Source organism: Eublepharis macularius, chromosome 2, assembly GCF_028583425.1.
Source record: "Eublepharis macularius isolate TG4126 chromosome 2, MPM_Emac_v1.0, whole genome shotgun sequence".
NCBI lineage: Eukaryota > Metazoa > Chordata > Lepidosauria > Squamata > Eublepharidae > Eublepharis > Eublepharis macularius.
The window spans coordinates 112,566,227-112,590,656 of NC_072791.1; the positions used below are offsets into that span (position 1 = coordinate 112,566,227).

Here is a 24,430-nt window from a genome sequence, read left to right on the forward strand (position 1 = left end):
AGGTCTGCCTGAAACCCACCAAGTTAGCCAATCACTGGGACTTCCCCCCCCCTCCAGCTGATTGCATGCTTCCTGATGCCAGGTTCTCCCAAGGCTGCAGTATATGTGAATTAGAGAACAGTCATGTAAGCAGGGGGCCCTAATAAAATCCAACAGCTGTTGGGAGCTCCTGTATGTAAATAAGGAAGTAGCATCTCCTGTGGTACAGGTGTACTTTAGAGGTAATCTCATTGGATACATCCCCATTCTGGATTCATCTCCTAGACTGACAATAATAATAGTCCTAATGCACTGAAACATCTACAAGAGATACATGTAGAACAAAATCTCATCAACCATACTGAACTGAGTCATCGGTCCCATCCGGCCTTTTGTCCCCTCAACTTAGGCAAGTGAAACCTCTCCTGAGTAAGAAGACCACCTCTTTTCCTACATGTTCATCCTGCAAATGGGCAAAAATCAACAACTGTCTGAATATGTGTATTCTCTGTTGTGGCACCCACCCTATAGAATGGCCTGCCTGAAGAGGTCAAGAAAGCTCCCACTTGCCTGGCTTTCCACAAACTATACAAAACTATTCAGGAGGGCTTTCTTACACAGATAATATGGCTGTGCTGTAAGAAAATGGTTCAAAGAGATGCTTTGGTAAAAGATAGGGACAGTGTATTATACTACTATATACTAAATGTTCCTCTAAGTTTGCTCCTACTGTATAGCTTCTGCATCATTTAGTATGTCATGTTTAATTGCTCATGCCTTTTTTCTGGATTGGTTCAGCTCTGTATTGGATTTCTGCTTGTTTTCAAATTTCTTCAGTCCATATCCGATTTATTGTTTATTAAATGTTCTAGCTGTTAATCATATTGACTGACTATGTAATTCACCTTGAGTCTCTATGAGAAAAGAAAAATAACATACATCAATAAATAAATATTCCTCATGTCTTCCAATCTGAATTTGACAGCAATTAATTTTAAACCTCCCCAGTAAAATTTAGACTTTTCCTCACAGTCTAATCCCTGCCCTGGGGGACCAAACTCTCCTATCACCGACTGGAATCACACCAAACAGCGTTATTGCATATCCCACTCCTCTGGACTGCTCCTCCCTCCAGAATCAGGCTCATATGAGTTCTTGCTCCCTTGTGTCTCCTTCAACAATTCTTTTTCTAGAAGTCAGATAACAGGTTTTGTTTGCATATTGTACATGTGTTCGTGTTGCGTTGGCAATATTTGAAAGGTTGGGTGTACGTGTTGTATTGATAATATTTGAAAGGCTGTCATTTGGAGGAGGGCAAGGAGCTGTTCCAGTTGGCAGCAGAGGATAGGACCTGAAGCAATGGGCTTAAATTACATGCACAAAGGTACCGGCTGGATATTAGGAAAAACTTTTTCATGGTCAGAGTAGTTCAAAGGTGGAATCAGCTGCCTAGGGAGGTGGTGAGCTTCCCTTCACTGGCAGTTTTCAAGAAGAGGCTGAATGAATACTTGTCAGAGATGCTTTAGGCTTATCCTGCATTGGGCATGGGGTTGGACTAGAAGGTCTGTATGGCCCCTTCCAACTCTGATTCTGTAATCCTTCATTCTTACTGTGCAGTATTTCTCCAATAAAGGTGAAATTGATGTATTGTCGAAGGCTTTCATGGCCGGAGAACGATGGTTGTTGTGGGTTTTCCGGGCTGTATTGCCGTGGTCTTGACAAGGTGAAATTGTACTGTTTCCACTCTGTTCATTGCTAGTGTCTCTTCTACCTGTTTATGAAGTGCTGTCCAAGTTGAGACATCAGACAGTGACTCTAAATATACATTGCCCAAAGGTGCATGTGTTCAATCTAACATACAAAGTCTGAAGTTAAGGGCCCTATATGTGTATTCCATTTTGGTAACATACTCTGTGATCAGATCTCCTTGGATACAAGGCATTGTGTTCTAAACTGGGAGCTGCTCTTATGGGGTTGTGAAAATGACATCTGACCTGTGGTCATGTAGAATGTGCTGCTGTTCAGCCTGTAATACATCATGAACTCTTTAAAGTTTTGTAACTTAGCCACACAAAAATATAGATTATTATAGAGAAATGTCCTTAAATTTTGTTGCATTCTTCTGCTTGGCATTATTCACTAGGGCTTTATAGTCCCATGAACATAAATTAAGGAACGTATGTACAGATCTTGAAGCAATATTGGCAAGTTGTTTGTAGTGTCTTGCCTCTCATCCCCCTTTCTTACAGACCAACAAATGTGTTTCTTTTGGTAATTATTATTTTTTTTCCCCACAGAGGAAGATGCATATGGTATCTACTCCAATCTATTGTTCAAGCACTTCCTTGCAGAGGGAATAGTTTGTGGACATAATTTATTTATAGCTTCAGCTAAAGAGGAGCCTGCTGACATTTTAAAGGTAAAGTAAAAGTTTCTTCCATGTGATATTGTTCAATATCTTTTAGATTGTATTTTTTAATCATACTAAACAGTGTAATCCTACATCCTTGATTTCAATAGGCATAGGAGAGAATAACCCTGTACTATAGTACTATTGTACTATAAATCTTTTGGGACAAAAATTCTCTACTATCTGATCTTTAAAATACAATCTCTTTGATATTAAACATATATTGCTATTTTATTAATTTTATTCATGGTGGGAAGAAAAGAATGGTATGTATGTGAAGAGGGTTGCCAAGCGGATTGATGTTCTGGGAGATCTCCAGGCCCTACCTGGATGTTGGCAATCCTAATGTGGAGGGTTACTTGAGAGGTGTGAAACATGCACACATTTTGTTAGGAATATGTTCTGTACTCCAGCCAACTCCAGTGTATGATGAGGTAGTAAAATGTCATGAAACAAAATCTGTTTGCAGTGGCAGAAGTCACTGCGTTGCACAGCACCCAGAACTTGCTTCAAATATTTGTCATTATTAATCACTAATCTTTTGGATAATTGTAAGTTATTTTTCGATCCTTGGTACATATCTGTCTTTCTATGATGTGGTAAATATTCTTAAGTTAAACCCATTGTTTGTACCAATGTACAGACAGTTCTAATATTTCACTACAATGTTGCCTGGATAATTTTTCCTTTGCGAAAACTAAAAAATCCTTTTACCTTACTTTGGCTGGGACAAGAAATGTTAAAATCAGTAGATTTTAGGGCTGTTTTTCTGACTTGAGTACCTTTGTTTTTGCAGAGAGAAAACAGTAAGTGGCTGTACTTTGCTATTGTTTATGCAGGCACCGATGTCCTATAATGACAAAAAATAAATTTTAAAAATACAAAATTGTTGCGCTCCTTTCTATACATTGTAAGTGCAAATGAGTTGTCTTTTTAAACTGGAGTTTTTGTTTAAGTTTGTGTTTAGCATTTTCTGTGTATAGATGAATTACTGTTATGATAAGAATCAACTGAACAACAAGCTGTGTCTGATTATCTGTTATTACATATTAGCTTTTTGAGTAGAATTTCCTATCCAGAAGACTTTGAAAATAAAATGTTGCTTACACTGAATATCTGCTATTCCAAGTATGGAGGCACTCTCATTATTACGACTTAATTAGGTTTCTTTCTTCTAGCATGAAAAAATTGTATGTTGATGGTTTTTCTGCATGTGTATCACACATACATGTGTATCACAGCTTTTGAATCTGTCTGATGTGAGGATAGGGGAGCCGTAATGCTAAATACACTAAGACATATTTTGTCATCTATTAAAGCTCAGTCCCCGCTAAAACAATATAGATTCTATTAGATAAAAGGTTTAAAACAGTGCAATCCTATGCAAAGTTAACTGCAGTCTAAACCCACTGAAATCAGTTAGCGCTGAAAATGGTCCAGTGATACTGTCTCTCCATTCTAATAAAACAGTGCATCTTCACAGCCTATCACCATGCAGCTAATACAACATATTGATGACTAAAAATGGGACTTTTGATATGTTACTCATTTCAGAAATTTTCTAAATGACCTGCTTTAATTTTATGATATATGATTGGGAGTTTCTTGAGCCTATAACAAAGACAAATATTGCTGGTTTTAGGAAGGGGAAAGGATGGTTTTATAGACCATAATTATCTTAAAACTGTATAACTAACAGACAAGTAGAATATAAAAAGCTTCATCAGCTGCCTAAGATATATTAGATTACCACCCAGCAATTTATCCATCATCCTTTGAAAACACATTCAAGCCTATTGTAGTCAAAGCTTCTTCAGGAAGTCAGCATTAAGATGTAACATTGCTGAAAAATTACACCCCTGTAAAAATCCTATAGAACACTATACAGGAGGTTTTAAGCTGGGTATTTTAAACATTTCTGTTCTATCAGTTTTCCTGTCTAATAAATAGCTGTACTGCTACATATCAGAATATAAGAGATTATAAAATAAAAGCTGAACTAAACCTTTTGTGGTGTCTGAGTATAGAACGATGCAAAGTTACTCTTCAATATTTTTCAGAATGCAGAAAATGTGTTAGAAAAATAGAGATTTTCCAGTTATAAACTGGACCTATTATTGGTCTAATACATGGAAGCTAGCCCTGTGCATATGTGCCATTGGTTTCAGTGGGCTAGAGATGAATTACACTCTCTCAAGAATGTACCTATCTGTATTTATCAGTAACACTTATATTTTATGCAATCAAAAGAATTGTGTCATGGAGCAGACATAACACTTTCATAGTTGGGAGATCAGTCTGCTTCTTGTGTTCTCATGCTCCTTCCATACTTCATGCTCACACTTGTTCTTTGTCATTGTTCAACCTTAAATTCCCCTCTCCCTTCACATTTCAGCACTAACCAAAGTTAATATTACATCAGCAATGCAGATTTGGTTAGCTTTAACCAGGGTTTGCAAATCAGCATCAAACCTGGCTTTTAAACTCTGGTTCAAAGCTAACTATGGTTAGGATTAACACTAATCACAAGCTAACACTAATTAACACAAGCAAGAAGAGATTTTTTGAGTAGGAAGGAAGGAATTTATGAGCCCGGGATGTATATCAAGGCCTCAACAGGAGTTCAGAAGCACCTTTAAGACTAACCAACTTTATTGTAGCATAAGCTTTTGAGAATCACAGTTCTCTTCGTCAGATGCATCTGACGAAGAGAACTGTGATTCTCGAAAGCTTATAAAGTTGGTTAGTCTTAAAGGTGCTACTGGACTCTTTTTGATTTTGCTACTACAAACTAACACGGCTAACTCCTCTGCATCAACAGGAGTTATATTTATCCCTTCTGCTTCCACTCCTTTTATACATTCTATGACAGGGAGGGAAGTCATCAACGTCTGTAATGAATGACTAGTAGCTTGCTGATAGCTACCCAGTTGCTCATGGTGGTACCCTAACCCCCGGCTCATAGAATGGGCAGCTGCTTCCGTGCCTACTGCAGTTCTTGGTTTGGTCATTGTGTGGGCTGCTTCTGTGTCTTGCCCTCTAGCAGCACCTTCCCAGCTGTACCTGAGTGTGTGTAAGACACCAGTGAGTGATTGTGTAAGTTCCAGGGGCAAAGCTGCACTGGTGGAGCTGCTGCGCTGGCCATGCTGCGCAATAGGCATCAGGCAGGAGTTTGTAGATTGGTGGTGCCACTTCCAGCTCTACTGTTTTACCAATGGAACTGGTGGAACTTGGAGCAGTGGTGGGGTGCTGCCTTGCCACACCCACACTCTTGGTGCCCTCCTTCTACCTCAAAGGAGTATGAATAGAGGTGAGTGCTGCCCTCATCCCCTGCTGCATCAAGTCCCATAATGAGGTCTTCCCCACTAGAGATACAGTTATAAGTAAGACTGTGCAGTAATGAGAGTACCTGGCATTGGGGAGCACCAACGGTAACAAAGGAACATGGGAGGGAGAGGGGACCTCCTGCCGCCCTCCACTAGGGAGTAGTTCTCATCAGCTAAAGGTTGGCTACTGCTTTTCTGATACCTGCATCTATCATGGGTATAGCACAAGAATTTTTCAAATCTATGAATATTTTACTTTCCCTTAAAACAAGACTGTCAAATGCTTGTATAGTTTAAACATTGTTTTTAAATTTCCATTTTGTGTGATCATCTAATAAGCTATTGGAACAGCTTACAACTTAAAGTAGAAAAAAAAACTTTATGTGCATTGTGTGGCTGCATAGACCAGAGTGTTAGATCCAGGGATGTCCCACTGATTTTCTCCATTTTCTGATATCCTCTCTATATCTAAATTGGCATTTAGCACCAAGTATTATAGCTCCCCTGTTACGGCTCATAGAATTTTAACATGGGCATATAGACACCTATAACACATTTCTCTCTCCAATAATCATTGCCTCATTTGGCCTTTTGGTCTCTGCCCATGGCCCTCCTTTGTCAGCCTACTGTCACTCCCAAGTTTTATCATGCTCCTATCAATATCATCCTGAGCATTTTCCCCACCATCCCTATGAGCGGAATTCTCACAGCTCCTGTTGGCTTTCCCTCAGGTGTTAATTTAAAAGCTGCTCTACCACCCGGAACCCAATTATTATTTTTTTGTTAAATCAAAGCCTGTCTCTTTTGTACAGTTTCAGCTTGTGCCAGAAAGTTCCCCTGTACTGGACAAATCAAACAGGGTCACACTTACCTGTAACTATTGTTCATTGAGTGGTCTTCTATGCAGGCACACATTGGGACTGTGCACACGCTGGCTGGCCTGCGCAGCCCCAATGTGGGACTGCATAGACACCATGAAGATAAACACCTTTGTCATCCATGTATTGAGACTACTAATCTGTGCTTCTTTAGCTGGCCCTGCACGTGGAATTGGTAGCAATTCTTTGAATGCTACCTTTGATGTTCTGGCCTTTAACCTTCTGCTTGCTGTTTAGTACCAAAAATCTTTCTTCCAGGACCGCACAGCTACATTTTCCAATGGCATTGGTGCCAACATGCACCACAACTGCTGACTCTTCCTATCTATCAACTTATCTAGATAGTGCATGATGGCTACAACCTTTACACCAGGCAGTCAAGTCAGCATACGCTCAAATAACCCACTACAGAGACTCTATTTAGTCTTAATGATTCAATTACTCACTACCAAAAGCCCACTTCTTCCCAACCTCAGAGGGGTATCTTGGGTATGAGAGGATATTGGTCCAACATTCAAGGAAGGGGTCCCATCTAAGAGACCATATCCTCCCTCCTCATCTTAATGTCCTCCAACCTTGAGATGCTTAATCTCCAAAACAGCAGAGGAGATGTCATTTCAGAAGTGAGGCTGTTATAGCAGGTCCCTGAAAGTCTCATCCACATAATGTCACCTCAAGTTTTTCCAGACTGGGAACCCTAACCTTTAAAGGAACAAACCTGTTCACTGTGAGACAAGAGTTCCATGCATCTAGCACACATCCACAACCTCTGTCTAACTGTCAAATGCATATATGTTGTATTCCTTGCAAAACATTAGATAGCCTCCACTCCTCCACTCCTTTTTAGCTTCATAACTTGTTTGGTTGTTTAAGTTGGTTGTTGGAGGGGGAGTTCTGTAGCCATGGGCACTCCAATCTCATCCCTAGAAACCCTGTTAGGCAGTTCTGACTGCCAACCACAGACCTCCTGTTTTGCTCTATGAGACCTCTAGTTATAAAAGAGCACTGTGCTCCCAGTTCCAGCTTTCAGTTTCAGCAGGCAGTGGAGTGGGACAGAGCTGTTGCTAGCCTTTTGGGAGAGAGACAGGGAGAGTGCATTGGAGCTGGGATTTTTTTCTGTGTGTGGTGGGTGGGATAGGGATCTATCCCCTCTGGTTCCAGAGCTGCTGCCAGGCCCTGGGGCTCAGCTCATTGAACACCTCTGATGAGGGCTCACACTGATTATTATTATTATCAGTGCCTGATCTGGTCAGGTTTACGGGAGTGCTGGGCTAGGGCTTTACCCCTTCTCTCTGGTTCCAGGGCTGCTGCCAGGCCCTGGGCCCAAGCTCAGTGGGCACCTCGGCTGAGGGCTCACATTATTATTGGTGCCTGATCTGGTCAGGTATCTGGGAGTGCTGGGCTAGGGCTCTAGCCCCTCCTTCTGGTTCCAGGGCTGCTGCCAGGCCCTGGGGCCAAGCTAAGTGGACACCTCGGCTGAGGGCTCACATTATTATTGGTGCCTGATCTGGTCAGGTATCTGGGAGTGCTGGGCTAAGGCTCTAGCCCCTCCCTCTGGTTCCAGGGCTGCTGCCAGGCCCTGGGGCCAAGCTCAGTGGGCACCTCGGCTGAGGGCTCACATTATTATTGGTGCCTGATCTAGTCAGGTATCTGGGAGTGCTGGGCTAGGGCTCTAGCCCCTCCCTCTGGTTCCAGGGCTGCTGCCAGGCCCTGGGGCCAAGCTCAGTGGGCACCTCGGCTGAGGGCTCACATTATTATTGGTGCCTGATCTAGTCAGGTATCTGGGAGTGCTGGGCTAGGGCTCTAGCCCCTCCCTCTGGTTCCAGGGCTGCTGCCAGGCCCTGGGGCCAACCTCAGTGGGCACCTCGGCTGAGGGCTCACATTATTATTGGTGCCTGATCTAGTCAGGTATCTGGGAGTGCTGGGCTAGGGCTCTAGCCCCTCCCTCTGGTTCCAGGGCTGCTGCCAGGCCCTGGGGCCAAGCTCAGTGGGCACCTTGAGTGAGAGCTCACACTGTACTCTCCTTTTTTCCCCCTCCTTAATCCTTGTTTGCTAGCAAAATGAGTGGGGGCCAAGGGTGGTCGTGGGCGGAAGTGCAAAGATTGTCCCGGTTGCCCCGAGGGAAGCAGTACTCAGAAGGGCTCTGGGGTATCAGAGACTCCCGCTCCCCAAAAAACACTTGTGGTGGCTGTGGAGGAGGCCAAACTGCTCTTGCCGCTGGAGGAAGAGGAACTATTTAAAATGTTTGAGGAGGAGGAGGGCGAGGGATCCATGGAGGGATGGTTGGGGTTCGATGAAACATCCATCCTGTCCCCATCTCAAATTTCCGGTGCTGCCCCTGCCTGCAGTCCACCCCTCACTCTGTCTTCCATTGCCAGCTCTGCAGCACAGCCAGTAACCCTTCGTCCTCCTTCCCCTGGAACAGTTAGTGGGCCACGGTTCAAACTCTCTGTGTGGAGGCACTTTTGGGCCCTTCTGAATGACCCTCGTGTGGTGTGGTGCCGTGTCTGTGATGGCCTGATGCACAGGGGCAATGACCCAAAGCACCTGTCATTGACAGACCTGACCAGGCACCTGAAGACATGCCACCTGAGCCTGTGGTTCCCGTCTGTGGCCAGCGAAACTTCCGGCGGGGGGAGACAGAGGGCTACCAGCTCCTCTGAGCCGGGATCAATGGGAGGGTCACCGGAATCCACCCCAAGCAAGAAGCCGTGCCCCTAGGGTGCTGCTGGTGGGAGCGGAACTATCAGGCAGGCCGCCCTTGAGGAGGTTGTTCCATCGGGGTTGGGGATAGTGCCATTGTAAAGGGTTAGGTCAACGGCTCAGGAGGCAGGCATTCGTATCGTGGCAGAGACGATTGCCCTGCAAGGATTCCCCCTATCCGTCATAAAGGGCGTGGGCTTCCAAAGGCTGCTTCAGCACTTTGCCCCATGGTTCTCTATGCTGTCACGGCACACCGTTGAGCATCGAGTCCTGTCTGCCCTCTACCAGTTTCTGAGAGACATGGTACTCAGGAAGCTGTCGGCCGCCAAAGGCCATACAGTACACTTCACGGCTGGCTTCTGGAGTGGCTGCCATTACGGCTACCTTGCCATCACCGCCCACTGGTGACAACCAGAGGACCTCTGCCGCCCCAGGCCAAGAACTGGCACACGGAAAAAGGTTCCATGCATGACACTGGGCTACAGGGCAGTTCTTCTCCAGGCCCAGGGAGTGGACAAGGTCCATACTGGGAAGAACATCGTCACCATCGTAAAGGCGGCTCTGAGGGAGTGGATGGTCGGGGGGGGGGAAGGGTTTGTCCATGGCTTCATGGTGACGGACGCAGGAAGCAACATGTTGGCAGCCCTGAAAGAGGCACCCCTCCCGGGCCTGGTATGCATGGCGCACAAACTGCACCTGGTGATGAGGGACATGCTCGGGCTGGGGAGCAAGTCAAGGGACAGCTGGGACGAGGGAACGTTGTGGACATGCAACCTGCTGGACATCTGCCAGCGCATCTCTTCCCACTTCTCCTACAGCATCAGCTCTTCCCGCGAGCTGTTCCAGAGGCAGGGGGAGGGGGGACCCTGAGCACCAACTCTTTCAGGACCTGCCCACCCGCTGGAACTCCACCTATGGTATGATATGTTTTCTGGTGGAGCAGAAGGGCCCATTGCAGGACATCCTGTCATCTACGGACGTTCTGAGGAGGGGAGAGGAGCTGAGCCTCAGCTCCATGGAATGGAGAGTCCTTGCCCAGATGTCCCAGTTGCTGAAACCCTTTAAGGAGGGCACCGAGCTTTTGTGCTTGTACGAGGCTAGCCTGGGTCAGGTCATCCTTCTGATCCACGGGCTCAACCAGTTCCTGGCCAAGGAGCTCAAGCACAAGAAAGAGCTGCTCCTCAGGGACTTTGTGCAGAGGATTCAGGCATGCGTGGCCAAGCGCTTGCATCCTCTGCGCCATGAGGTGCCGTACCAAATGGCCTCCCTCTGTGACCCCCGGATCAAGGGCAGCATCTCCATGCGGGCAGGTCAGATGCTGCGCTGGAAAAAGGAACTCTGCACAGCAGTGCTCCGTTTCCAGAAAGAGAAGGCAGGATGGAGGGAACCAGGCAGGGGCGAGGGGCAGGCGGCAGTGGAGTAGGAGGGGGGACGTGCGAAGAGAGCCATGCTAGGAGAGACCCTCCCAAATGGCCCCACTTGATCTCTGGGCCTCATCGGTGGTCTGTGTGTTTGGCCACAGCACAATGGGTGCATCTTTCACAGTTGAGGACTCGATAGGGGCTATGGTGCGAGAGTATGTCGCGGAGCCCACCGAGCCCCCCATTCCAACCCCTCGTTTTGGACAAGTAAATCTGCCGTATGGCCGGACCTGTCTATCATGGCAACCAACATCCTGTCCTACCCTTCCACCAGCGTGCAGAGCGAGCAGAAGTTCTCTCACCTGGGAGACCTCCATCCCCGCTGGCACATCTGCACCTGGACCTGGTGGACGTGTTGACCTTCGCCAAGGTCAACCTCAACCTACTTGGGTATCCCTCTGTGAACCTGGACCTACCTGGGATCTGAGCCACCCCAAATCTACTGTGGTTCTAGGCCAAGCTCCTCTGGAGCGGGCTCTGCCCCCCCTCAGTTCTTGGAGCTTCTTCCACGGCTGGTAACCCTTTGTCCTCCTGTTCCTGTTCCCTCTTTCAACCTCTCCTTTCTGCATGGCACCATTACAACTCTTCCCCATGACTTGTCCTGCCCATCACGTCCTCTTCCTGACAAGTTCCTGGATGGTCCCTCTTTCATCCTCGCTCTCTGGATGGAATCAATAAGACCCTTCCCAACGACCTCTTCTGTCATGCCCTTCTCATCCTTTTTTTTTTTTTAAAGATTTTTATTGGGTGAGTAAAATTTAATATTACAAATTTTTTGATTAATACCCTCATTTCCATATTCCCCCACCCTTTCCCCTCCCCCTTTATCTCAGACTTCCAACAGTTTTCCAACCCGCTGTCTAAATCTACTGCTTATATCTCTTTTTCTTTTCTTATTCATTCTAATATACTACTAAAATAGATATTATATGTTAAACTATAAAAAACCTAATATCAAATTAACAATTACAACATGTTTCTAACGTATCTCTTCTCCTCTTGTAAAGATCGCCCTCTCTTCCCTTCTGCCAAATTAATAGTTATCTAGCACCCACATCTCTCCCTTTACGTCCCACTTCTTTTCCAAATACTGTTTTAGTTTCCCCCAATCATTAAAGAATTCCTCTGGATTCTGTTCTCTCAGCTTTCTTGTCATTTTGTCCATTTCTGCCATGTACAGCAATTTTTGTATCCAATTTTCAATAGATGGTACTTCTTTCGTCTTCCACTTCTGGGCGTATAAAATTCTCGCCACTGTTGTCATGTAAAATAGTAATGTTCTATATTGCCTGGGAATCCCCTCCATATTCAAATTCAACAACAGCAGTTATGGGTTCTTATTTATTTGAATTTGTAAAATTGCAGTCATAGCTTCTGTAATATCTCCCCAGAACTGCTTTGCTACCTCACAGGTCCACCACATACGATATAATGAACCTTCATGGTTTTTACATTTCCAGCACTTATCTGACATTTTGTTATTCCCATATGCTATTTTCTTCGGCGTTAAGTACCATCTATATATCATCTTATAAACATTTTCTTTAATATTAGTACAAGTCGATATCTTCAATGTATTTTTCCATAAGTATTCCCATGACTCCATTGTTATGTCTCTATTGCAGTTTATAGCCCACTTCACCATCTGGACTTTAACAGTTTCGTCTTCTGTATACCATTTTAACAAGATCTTATAAACTTTAGAAATCTTTTTCTTGCCTTCTTGTAGTATACATTCTTCCAGTTCCGAGTTTTTCCATTTAAATCCCGATTTTATACGATCCGAATCATATAAGTCTTTAATCTGCCTATATTGGAACCATCTGTAATAATATACTTCATCTTCTGTTTTAAGCTTAATCATATTCTGCTCCATTTTCAACACCTCTTTATATGACACACATTGTTCCGTATTATACATTATCCTCGGGTCAATGGCTTCCATTGGCACCACCCACGTCGGGATACCTTCATCCAAATATTTTTTATATTTTTGCCAGACCGTGAAGAGACTTTGCCTAATATAATGATGCAGAAACAGAGTCCGCTTTAATTTTATCGTACCATAAGTACACGTGCCAACCAAAAAATTTTTTATATCCTTCGAGAGTTAAGAGTTTAAGATTCTCTAACAACATCAATTCTTTAAGCCACACCAAACATATTGCTTCATGGTATAATCTTATATTTGGTAATTGTAATCCCCCTCTTTCTTTGTCATCACATAAAACTTTCATCTTCACTCAAGGCTTCTTCCCTGCCCATACCAAGTCCGATATTTTCCTTTGCCACTTGTCAAATTGCTTGTTGTCTCTTATTTATGGTATTGTTTGCAATAAAAACATAATTCGTGGAAGTACATTCATTTTAATTACTGCTATTCTTCCCAGCCACGACAAATTCAACTTATCCCATTTGATTAAATCTCTATCAATTTGTTGGCACAGCTTTTCATAATTGTTCTTGAATAAGTCAATATTTTTAGCAGTAAGCTCTATTCCTAAATATTTTACTTTATGTGTTACCTCACAGTTGGTAATTTCCGTTAATTCTTGTTGTCTTTGTTTCACCATATTCTTACATAATATCTTAGATTTTCTTTTGTTAACATAAAATCCAGCCAAATCACCAGGTTTTTTTATTTTATCCAACAATCTTGGCATATTTTGGATTGGATCCTCTACGATAACCATTACATCATCCGCAAAAGCTCTGACTTTGTATGTAAATCCCTTAATCGTCATACCTCTTATGGCGTCGTCTTCTCGTATCTGCATCAATAAAATTTCCAATATCAAGACAAACAACAGTGGAGACAATGGGCAACCTTGCCTTGTACCCTTCCGTATTTCCAGTCTCTTAGTTAATTCGTCATTTACTACGATTGCTGCACACTGGTCTTTATATATAGTTCTTACCGCTTGGATGAACTCTTTTCCCATCTGTAACTTCTCCATTGTGGCGAACATAAAATTCCAATTTAAATTGTCAAAAGCCTTCTCTGCATCCACAAAAAAGAAACCAACTTCCTTTTCACAGTGTCTGTCATAGTATTCTATTGCATTTATTACAGTCCTTAGATTGTCTTTAATCTGTCTGTTTGGTAAAAATCCTGCTTGCTCTTCTGCAATAAATTCAGCCAGCCATTCCTTCAGCCTTTCCGCCAATATTTTCACAAAAATCTTGTAGTCATTATTTAACAGTGATATAGGTCGATAATTTTTTACATTACATAGGTCCTGTTCTTCTTTTGGAATCAGTGATATATTAGCCTCATTCCAGGTTTCCGGAATCTTTTGTCCCTTTAAGATCCCATTCATCACTTTTTTCAGGAAAGGCACCACCTCTTTTGCCATTACTTTATAAAATTTAGCCGTTATTCCATCAGGTCCTGGTGCCTTCCCCAATTTAGTCGACTGTATTGGATCTATAATTTCTGTTTCTGTTATTTCAGCATTTAGTTTTCGCTTCCACTTCTCAGATAGCTTTGGTAAGTCAATTTTGCTCAAATATTGATCAATACTATCCTCCTTTACCACTTTACTCTGATATAATTTGGCTTAAAATTTATAAAATGTTCTACTAGTGGCTGATTGATCCATTAACGTCTTATCTTCTTCTATAATCTTAGTTATCACTCTTTTTTCATCGGCGGTCTTCCTGTGCAGTCCCACATGGGACTGCGCACGTGCAGGCCTGCCGATCTTGGAGATTTTTATAGCTCTGAGCCACTAGGGGGCACCCTAGCCTCCAAGCATGCGTGCGCGGCCGTCTTTTCCCGCCAAAAAACGGCTCCTAGGAGGCGGGGCGCCCCCAACGTACCCTCAGTTCCTCTTTTGCCGCCGACTGAAGAGGTTCTTGTTAGCTCTGTTCTTGGACTTTTCGTTCGAGTTTGGAATATGTCGGAAAAAGCGATATTTAAGAGATGTTCCACCTGCGAATGCAAAATGACCAAATCGGATGGTCATTCAGAGTGCCTCTGTTGTATTGGAGAAACGCACAATCCGCAGGTCTGTAAACACTGCCGCACCTTCACTTCGAAGGCCAGGGCAGAACGCTCGGGGAGGCTTCAAGCGTATTTGTGGCGGCGCGCAATGGCTGCGACCGAGCCCCCTGCTCAGGGAAAGTCCCCAGCTCCTGAAAAAGCTTCTACTCCAACTTCGAAGTCGTCGGAGAAATCGTCCCGCCCGCGGCACTCCCCGATGTCTAGTGTTTCGAGGTTCCCGAGCCCGAGACGCACGGTTCGGAGCTCAATGCCGGTGATCCCGGCTTCGTCGGATCCGACTTCGGAGTCGAGGCCAGCATCGGAACCTTCGGGTTCCAAGGCAGGCACTTTGTCTGGAAGAGAGGGCTTGATAGCCCCTTCGGAACCGAGGACATCCCGCAGCGGCTCCGTGTCAGACCGCCCACTGGCCTCGGACTCGGCGCCTCCGGTCTCCATTCTGGAAAAGAAAAAGAAGAAAAAGAGGAAGCACCTGTCTTCCAAGTCTGACAAGCAAGTCTTGGAGAGTGTAATCACCCCCCCAGCAGGTGCATCAGCAGTCTCTCGAACCCGATCCCCTGAGTGGTCATCGTGGTTCCGGGGACGCGTCCTCCCCAGGAAGAACGCCTGCGTCTGTCAGGTCTCGAGAATCCGATGTCATCATGTTGGAAAAGCCTCCGACTCCTTCGGGATTGCCCCGATCACCTTCTCGTGGTTCCTGGTCCTCGTGATCTTCTCGGTCCGATAGAGGACGTCCATCCAAACGTTCTGATAGATACAGTCCGTACTTGAGACATCGCTATTACAGGGAGAGTTCCTTCGGTTCCGACTGGGAACCGAAACGCCATTCACACTCCCCTTCCTTGCCGGCTGCGTCCATAGGGGGTTCCAGACAGACCCCGGGCCCTTCTGATACCGATTATGAGGACTACCTTACCTATGATAAACACGATGATTCACCGCCGTCAGAGTCGCCTGACGGAACCATTGGCCCATCGGAGGAAGCTTCTCCTATGGAAGACTTCCGCGCTTACAATGAGTTGCTACAAAGAATGGCAAAAGCTCTTGAGATCGAAGTGGTCTCCTCGGAACCGCGTTCGAAGGACAAGATTCTCAAACACATGTATTCGGGGTCGACTCCAACCATCGCCTTTCCCATGATTGAAGGTTTTGTGGAGCTCCTGTCTGGGCTTAACTTGAAGCCTGCCTCGACCCCGGCAACTAATACGAAGATTGAAAATCTTTACCGGGTCGAGGACGAACAGTGTCCGTTCCTTTCTTTACACCCTCCTCCTTCCTCTCTGGTAACGGAAGATATGCAGGCAAAACCCAAGCAAGGGTCCCTTTCCGTTCCGTCTGATAAGGACAGTAGAAAAATTGATTCCTTAGCCAGGAAGGTTTACACTTCTTCAGCCTTTGGCATTAAGATAACCAATTATGCCGCTATGATGGCTGCCTATCAACTCCTTCTGTGGACAAAGGTGGCTACGTTCGTCCCTCAGTTACCTGAGGACCAGCGGATCTTCCTCCGAGTTATCCAAGAGGAAGCTGTCCGACTATCGAGACACCAAATTACTGTTAGCCGAAATATGGCTGACTCGTCTGCTAGGGCACTGTTACCTGCCTTGGTGCTGAGAAGGTTTGCCTGGCTGAGGACCACGGCTTTACCCATGGATACGCGTGCCAAGGTGGAGGACCTACCGTTTGAGGGTCAGACCCTGTTCTCGGATAAGACAGATGAGTATCTGTCGAAGAAACGCAAAGACAGGCTCACGGCGCGCTCGTATGGCGTTTCACAGCACCAGTCTGGTCGCCCACAATACAAGCCGTATTCCAGGTATCATCAGCAACGATATCAACCTTATTATGGGTACAGTTCACAGCGGCAGCATCAATATCAGAGCCCACAGCCCTCTTTCCAGAGGAGGAGACAAGGGCCCAAGCCCCGACAAAGCAATCCTCAACATCAAGCCAAGGAGTCGGGACAGGCACAGAGGCAATTCTGACAATTACAGGGCCCTGAGCCCTTTTTTGGGGACAGGCTATTTGCCTTTTTTGATGAGTGGTGTGAGATCACATCAGATGTTTGGGTTTTGGACATAGTTAAATTTGGATATAAAGTTGAGTTTGTTCACTACCCTAGTCTCTCGCTCCCTGTTTTTTCTTCTCAATCACCCCAACCCGGAGTGGTTTCAGAGTTATCTGCCTTGCTTTTAAAAGGGGCTGTAGAGGAAGTCCCCTCTACCCGCCTTTCCTTGGGTTTCTATTCCAACCTTTTCGTAGTGGACAAGAAGGATGGGGGTCTTCGCCCCATTCTGGATCTACGAAGGTTGAATAAGTCCGTTAAGGTTCGGAAATTTAAAATGACCACACTGCAAATGGTGTTGTCCTTATTGCCCCCAAATTCCTGGTTTGGGGTATTAGATCTTAAGGATGCCTATTTCCATATTTCCATATTTCCTGACCACAGGAAGTTTCTTCGCTTCACTTATGGCTCTCAGGTGTTCCAGTACCGTGTTCTCCCCTTTGGGTTGTCTACAGCCCCCAGGGTGTTTACGAAATGTGTGGCAGTGGTAATTGCCTCCCTTAGGACGCAGGGCTGTTGTATTTTTCCGTACCTCGATGATTGGCTCATCGTGGGGCAGTCTGTAGAAGATGTTTCCCGCCAGATCTCTATCATGCTGGCTGCCTGTTTAAAGTTGGGGTTATTTGTGAATCTAAAAAAATCGACACTTACCCCTACTAAGGTCATACAATTTATTGGAGCCGTTATCGATGGGTGTCAGAATGCTGGTTTCTTACCTCCCGACAGGGCTGGTAAACTGACTGCCCTTATTAGAAAATTTAAAGGGTGTAGATTCCAGCCTGCCAGGCTTGTTCAGGTCCTGTTGGGCTACATGGCTGCTACTACGGCAGTGGTGCCTTTAGCGAGATTACGAATGAGACCGCTTCAGGGGTGGTTTTCTAGGGCCTTTAACCTGGAGCGGGATTTTCAACGTAAGAAGTTGAGTATTCCTCACAAAGTTCTATCTTCCTTGGACTGGTGGTTACAAGTTTCTAACCTTTTTGAGGGTGTAGGCTTTGGGTATAGGCAGCCTGACCTCTCCGTTACCACTGATGCCTCTAACCTAGGGTGGGGCGCTCACTGCCAAGGGTTTTATGCCCATGGGTTGTGGGACGAATCGGAGTGTGAAGAACATATTAACCTCCTTGAATTACGGGCGGTTTACTACGCCTTGGTCTCTTTTTCTGAAATGGTGTGCAATAAGACTATACAAATTTTGACAGATAATACTACAGCCATGTTTTATTTGAATAAACAAGGGGGTACGCTGTCTAGGACCTTATGTGAAGAGGCAATAAAAATTTGGGAGTGGGCAATTGACCACTCGATTTGGCTGATGGCTATTCATATCCCAGGTGAAGAAAATGTCACAGCTGATCATCTAAGTAGATTAGCGGGGGACATGCATGAGTGGTCCCTTCACGATAAATATTTACATCCTGTTTTTGCAGAATGGGGGACCCCAGAGTTAGACCTTTTCGCCTCGGAAGAGAACTACAAGATTCCCCAGTACTGTTCCAGAGGAGGCGTCGGCTTCGAGTCTCTTGGGGACGCCTTTCAGTTGAATTAGTCAGGTCCCCTTCTCTACATGTTTCCCCCGATTCCTCTGTTAGCCAGGGTATTGTCCAAAATCCAGATGGACAGAGCGTCAGCAATTTTGATTGCCCCGTATTGGCTGAGGCAGCAGTGGTTCCATGCCCTCATGAGACTGCACAGCCGGATGTGTCATCTTCTGGATCGCCCAGATCTCCTGTTGTTTCAAGGGGTGCTCCATCACAAAGTACATTCACTCAGACTGACAGCGTGGTTGAATCTCCAGGACTAGGGTTTTCGACGGAGGTGCTGCGCGTCCTCCAGAATGCCCGTCGGTTGTCTACTCGGCAGTCGTATTCCCTGAAATGGAACAAGTTTTCTGTTTGGTGTAGAGACAGAGAGATTGACCCTTCAGCTTCCTCCCTCTCTGAGGTTTTGGACTTTTTATGGGGTCTTAAGCAATCTGGATTAGCTAATTCTTCCGTCAAGGTGTATTTGGCCGCTATTTCGGCTTTCCACCCTCCTATTGATCGGAAGACCGTTTTTCCCATTACATGTCTAGATTGTTTCTGAAGGGGCTCAATAATTTATTTCCCCCGATTAGAGTGCTAGTTCCCCAGTGGTCACTGCCTTTGGTGTTGACGCGACTCCTTTCAAAACCCTTTGAACCGTTGGCATCCTGCCCATTAAGTTTATTATCTTTCAAGGTAGCTTTTTTTGGTAGCTGTTACATCTGCCAGGAGGATGGGTGAGTTAGCGACTCTCTCCTGTGATCCCCCTTATCTGAGCATTCATCAAGATAAGGTGGTCCTTCGCACTAAGATTGAATTCTTACCTAAAGTGGTGTCAAAATTTCATTTGGCACAGGAGATCTCGTTGCCTGTTTTCTTTAAAGATTTTACCTCAGAGGCGGAGAGATCTCTTCATACCTTAGATGTTCGTAGAGCCCTCCTTTTTTATTTGGATAGGGTTAAACCTTTCCGGAAGGACTCTCACCTTTTTGTTTGTTTTGCGGGCCCTAAGAAGGGAAGGGGAGCTACCTCTCAAACCTTGGCCCGTTGGGTGGTGCAGGCTATTTTGTGGAGTTACAAGGGTGCTAACTTATCTTGTCCCTTGGAGATTCACACTCACTCCACTAGGTCTCAGGCGTCTTCGGCAGCTCTCTTGAGAGGTGTTCCGTTACAAGATATCTGCAAAGCAGCGACTTGGGCGTCTGCAGACACGTTCGTGAAGCATTATGCTTTGGATGTCCTGGACAGGAAAGAGACTGCAGTGGGTACAGCGGTCCTACAATCAATATTCCTGTCGTGATACCTCTACGCCTACCACCCAGGTATTTATGCTTTGAAATCTCCCATGTGGGACTGCACAGGAAGACCGCCGATGAAAAACAGTGTTTCATACCTGTAACTGTTGTTCATCTAGGTCTTCTGTGCAGTAACACATACCCTCCCTCCTTCCCCGCTAATTCTCTTGGTACTTACCTTGCAGTCAGCGGCGAAAGAGGATCTGAGGGTACGTCGGGGGCGCCCCGCCTCCTAGGAGCCGTTTTTCGGCGGGAAAAGACGGCCGCGCATGCGCGCTTGGAGGCTAGGGCGCCCCCTAGTGGCTCAGAGCTATAAAAATCTCCGAGATCGGCAGGCCTGCGCGTGCGCAGTCCCATGTGTTACTGCACAGAAGACCTAGATGAACAACAGTTACAGGTATGAAACACTGTTTTTCCCTCCTCTTCTTTAATTGCCAAGCTAAATATTTCCCCGGCTTGTTGGCACCCTCAAATGTTTTTTGTTTTAGTTTCTTCAATTCCCATTCCAATTCTTTGTTGTCCATTGCTTTTAATTGTTCTTGCAGAATCTTTATCTCCAGGTGTAGTTTCTTTTCCCCCGGTCTTTTCTTTAATTGAGTCTCTTTGATTTTTATCTTTTCCTGAATTTCTTTCCTTTTTTCTTCTTTTCTTTTTTTGTCTCTCACATTTAAGTCCATTAAGACACCTCTCATTACAGCTTTGTACGTATCCCATACTTTATACGTTGGTACAGATTTATCCAAATTATATTGTATAAAAAAATCTGGTTTCTTTCTGTAACAAATCTAAATTGCCCTTCTGTTGCAGTAAATCTTCGTTAATTCTCCATCTAAATTTTTTAATACATTTCCCAAATCTCCACATAACTGGATTGTGATCTGAGCTTACTTTGGGCATAATTTCAACCTCTTTAGTCCATATTGCCAATTCCTTAGAGGCCCAGATCATATCAATTCTCGATAGCGACGAGTGCCTTGCTGAATAAGTAAATTGCTTGGCTTTGGAGTTATTTCTTCTCCACACATCCTCCAAATTTTCTTGTTTTTGTATTTCAAAAAAAGATTTTGGCAATAATCCCCGTTTCTTTTGAGTCCCCTTTGTTTTCTTGTCTTCCTGTAAGTTTACCACTCCATTAAAATCCCCTGCCAGGATTATTTGTGAATAAGTCACTCCGTCTAATTGGTTCTGTAATTCTTTAAAAAAATTGTCTTTAGCTCCATTTGGTGCATAAATCCCTACTATTAGTGTCTTTTGGGAGTTCCAAATAATTTCCACCGCAAGATATCTGGCTTCAGAGTCACTAAATGTCATTTTAGGTTGCAGTTCCTCCTTCATATATAACACAACTCCCCTTTTTTTCTGTTTTGCTGCGGCGACAAATTCTTTTCCTAATTTGTAATTTTTTAAGTACTTTTGATCTTGTTTTTTAACATGGGTCTCTTGTAAACAAATTATATTACAACGTTGCTTGGATAGCCAATGAAAAATAGTTTTACGCTTGGAAGGTGAGTTAAGTCCGTTTACATTCCATGATATTACTTTACACTCCATAATCAAATTCTGGATTTTAGGTAAGTCTTTATCATTGTCCAACAAGAACATCTCCATCTCATGCCGCAATCTGATAGTTCTCCTAATTGCTTGAAATTCAAAACTCAGACCCTCTGGAATCTCCCATCTATATCTTATATTCAACTCTTTCAAAATCTGAGTCAAATCTCTATATTTTTTCCTTTCTATTAGGATTTTTTTAGGTAACTCCTTCATTATTCTCACCTTTTTTCCTTCCATTACCAGTGGGTTTTGAAATTGCTTGCTCACAATGTCTTCTTTCATTTTTTTGGTAGTAAACTGCACAATCATATCTCTAGGCAGATTTTTTTGAGCTGCATATCTTGAATTAATTCTGTACGCCACATCCACATGTCTTACGATCTCTTCCATGGTTTTATTCAAGAATTCTGCTAATATTTCCGATATCTGTTCTTGGGCTACCTTCCCCTCCATCTCCGGAACGCCACGAAATCCAAGTTGTCTCTCCATATATTTACATTCCATCACCGCCACTCTTTCATTCAAGCCTGTGGTTTCTGCTTTAAATGTAGTGGTTTGCTTCTCCGTCTTTTCTTCCACCTCGTTAACTTTTTGCTGCGTCGTCTGTAGTTCCTTCTTGACCTCGTCAATACTCTTTGTTAACTCCACCACTTCAGATTTAATTGTCTCCTTGAGATCCTTCATCATCTCTTGTATTACATCTTTTAGTTCTTTGTTGCCTTCAGCCACTTTCTTATCCAAATTATCAAATGCCAACTGCCAGTCCTTTTTCGACATTGTGGGGCTCGATTTACTCCGCTCCCACGAGTCTGCTCTCTTTCGCAATTCCGTGGCTTAAATATTTAAGTTCCCAAATTAAATTTCTTGTTTTACTAGTATTTTGTCCAAAAGTTAGCGCTTTAACTGTCCAAAATGTCAGGCGTCTTTTCTCTATGGTTTTAAATCGAAGCTTTGCCCTTACCCTTCTCCAAGATGGCCCACTTCCAGTTGTAATGAGGGCTTGCCCTTACCCTCTTTCAAAATGGCGCACTTTCGCTTCTGCCTTTTCCTTCACAGCCGCTCTAGCCTCACATCTCGATGTTTATGACACACTTCCTGTTCCTTCCCCGTCGTCGCACCGCCACTTTCTCTTGCGATGTTTCTCCGTTCCCACAGTTCGCTATCTCTTTAAACCACAGGTATGTAAATAATCCTTTGTTCGCCTCTAATTCTTTTCTAAAAGCTTCTTTTCATACAGTTCTTTTACCGGGGTGAGCTTAATTAGTCCTTTTAAACTTTCTACTTCAGCTTTCTTCTTGAATTTAAATCCTCTAGTCCAATTTCAAACTCTTAGAAGAGATAACGATCTTTACCTTGCCGGGTCTTTTCTGGGTTGTAATCACTGTTTCAGATGTTCAGATTAGTCCAAATTAGTTACTGAAGCTTGGGTACGGTGATCCTATGCCAACTCAATGACTCCAAAGCTGCTGCAGAGATTTCTGCCACCCTTCTTAGAGCGGGACCTCAAGGCTGGGAGGGAATCCTTTGCATAGAACCCCCCCTCAGCTGAGATCTACATGCCCTCGGGGTCTCAAGCGTTCTTGCCTGCTCTCCTCCTGAGAGCAGGGGGGCATGGGCGATCTAGCACCCCACCAGCCCTGACAAACAGCAACTTGGACAGCTCAGCTCCCCGAACTGCGTCAGACCACCATGATTCCCAAGCCGGAAGTCTTGCCCATCCCATCCTGTCCGCAAAGGCAGGAAGGTGGGTCATGTCAGCTGCCGCCACCTTTGGACACGAGGGACTACCACGGCACTGCCACCTTTGGGCCTTCCCGGTACCACTTCAGAATGCAGCTGTAACAATCCCTTGTTCTCCTCTCTCTGACAAGGTCCTGGTCGTTTCCTCTTTCAACCTCTACTCCTCTGGATGGAACAAATACAACCCTTCCCAATGACCTCTCCTGTCCTGCCCATCCCATCCTTTCCGCGAAGGCAAGAAGATGAGTGATGCTGGTGACAGCCTCCACTAAGTCACAGGAGGGGTGGACAAACCTCTCCCGGAGTGGTCCGTGTAATCCTTCACGGTGGATATTGGGGTCTTCCTTCATGGTCCTTCTCTGCAATGCGACTGTCAACCCTTGGTCCTCCTCACTCTGTCAAGCTCCCAGTCCCTCTTTGGACCTCTTCCTCCCTGGAACTGCTCAGACCCCTCCCAACGGCCCTCCCCTGTCCATCCTGTCCTTTCCGTGAAGGCAGGACGGTGGGTCATGTCAGCTGCGGCGGCTTCCAGGTGCAAGGAACAGCTCATCTGCCATTGCACGTGCAGTTGTGTGGTACTGTGGCCCCTGTCAACGGCACCGGCTGTCCCCTCTGGGCAGGGATGAATGGGTCCCGCCACAACCAGTCACATCCTTTCCATGAAGGCAGGACGGTGGGTCATCTCAGCTGACACCGCCTTTGGGTATGGGGGACTACCATGGCACTGCCGCTGCTTTTGGGCCTTCCCGGTCCAGCTCTGCAATGCGGCTGTGACAAACAACCCTTTGTCCTCCTCTCCCTGACAAAGTCCTGGACATTCCTTTTTTTGACCTCTCCCCCTCTGGATGGAACCAATATGACCCCTCCCAACAACCTCTCCTGTCCTGCCCATCCCATCCTTTCCACGAAGGCAGGAAGGTGGGTGATATCAGCTGCCGCCGCTTTTGACCATGAGGGACAGCTCTGCTGCTGATACTGATAGGGTTGTGCCCCCCACCCCGTTTCCATGGCACCTGCTGTCCCCTCTAAGCAGGGGGGATTGGGTCCCCCTACCCTTTTCTTGAAGGCAGGAAGTTGGGTGCTGTCTGCTGCTGCTGCTTTTGGGCACAAGGGGCAACTCAAGAGCTGTTGCGCATATGATTGTACAGCACGGGGTCCCCTATCCATGGGCACCTGCTGTCCCCTCTGAGCTGGGGGGAATGGGTCCTGGCTGCAACACCCGTCCTTTCCGCAAAGGCAGAAAGGTGAGTGCTGTTGGCGGCAGCCTCCAGTTCGAATCAACACAGGAGGGGCGAACAAGCCTCTCCAGAAGCAGTCTGCACATTCCTTCAAGGTGGATGTTGGGGCCCTCCGTCCCGGTCCTTCTCTGCAATGTGGCCAGGAAGTCTCTATCCTCCTCTCCTGTAAAAGTACCCGGTCCCTCTTTTGACCTCTCCCTCTCTGGAACCGCCCCAACCCCGCCCTGTGACCTCTCCTGTCCTGTCCATCCTGCCCTTTCCATGAAGGCAGGAAGGAGGGGAATATTGGCGGCAG

The 24,430-nt window shown here is 45.5% G+C and overlaps 1 protein-coding gene across 1 annotated transcript in view; it reads left to right on the forward strand.

The window, feature by feature from the left end:
* Positions 1-24,430, forward strand: part of ELP4 (elongator acetyltransferase complex subunit 4) — a 371,722-nt gene that overhangs the window by 21,540 nt on the left and 325,752 nt on the right. Inside the window, exon 3 of the mRNA XM_054971431.1 lies at positions 2,277-2,398. Within this exon, the coding sequence (XP_054827406.1) occupies positions 2,277-2,398 (122 nt within the window). The remainder of the gene's footprint in view (positions 1-2,276; positions 2,399-24,430) is intronic.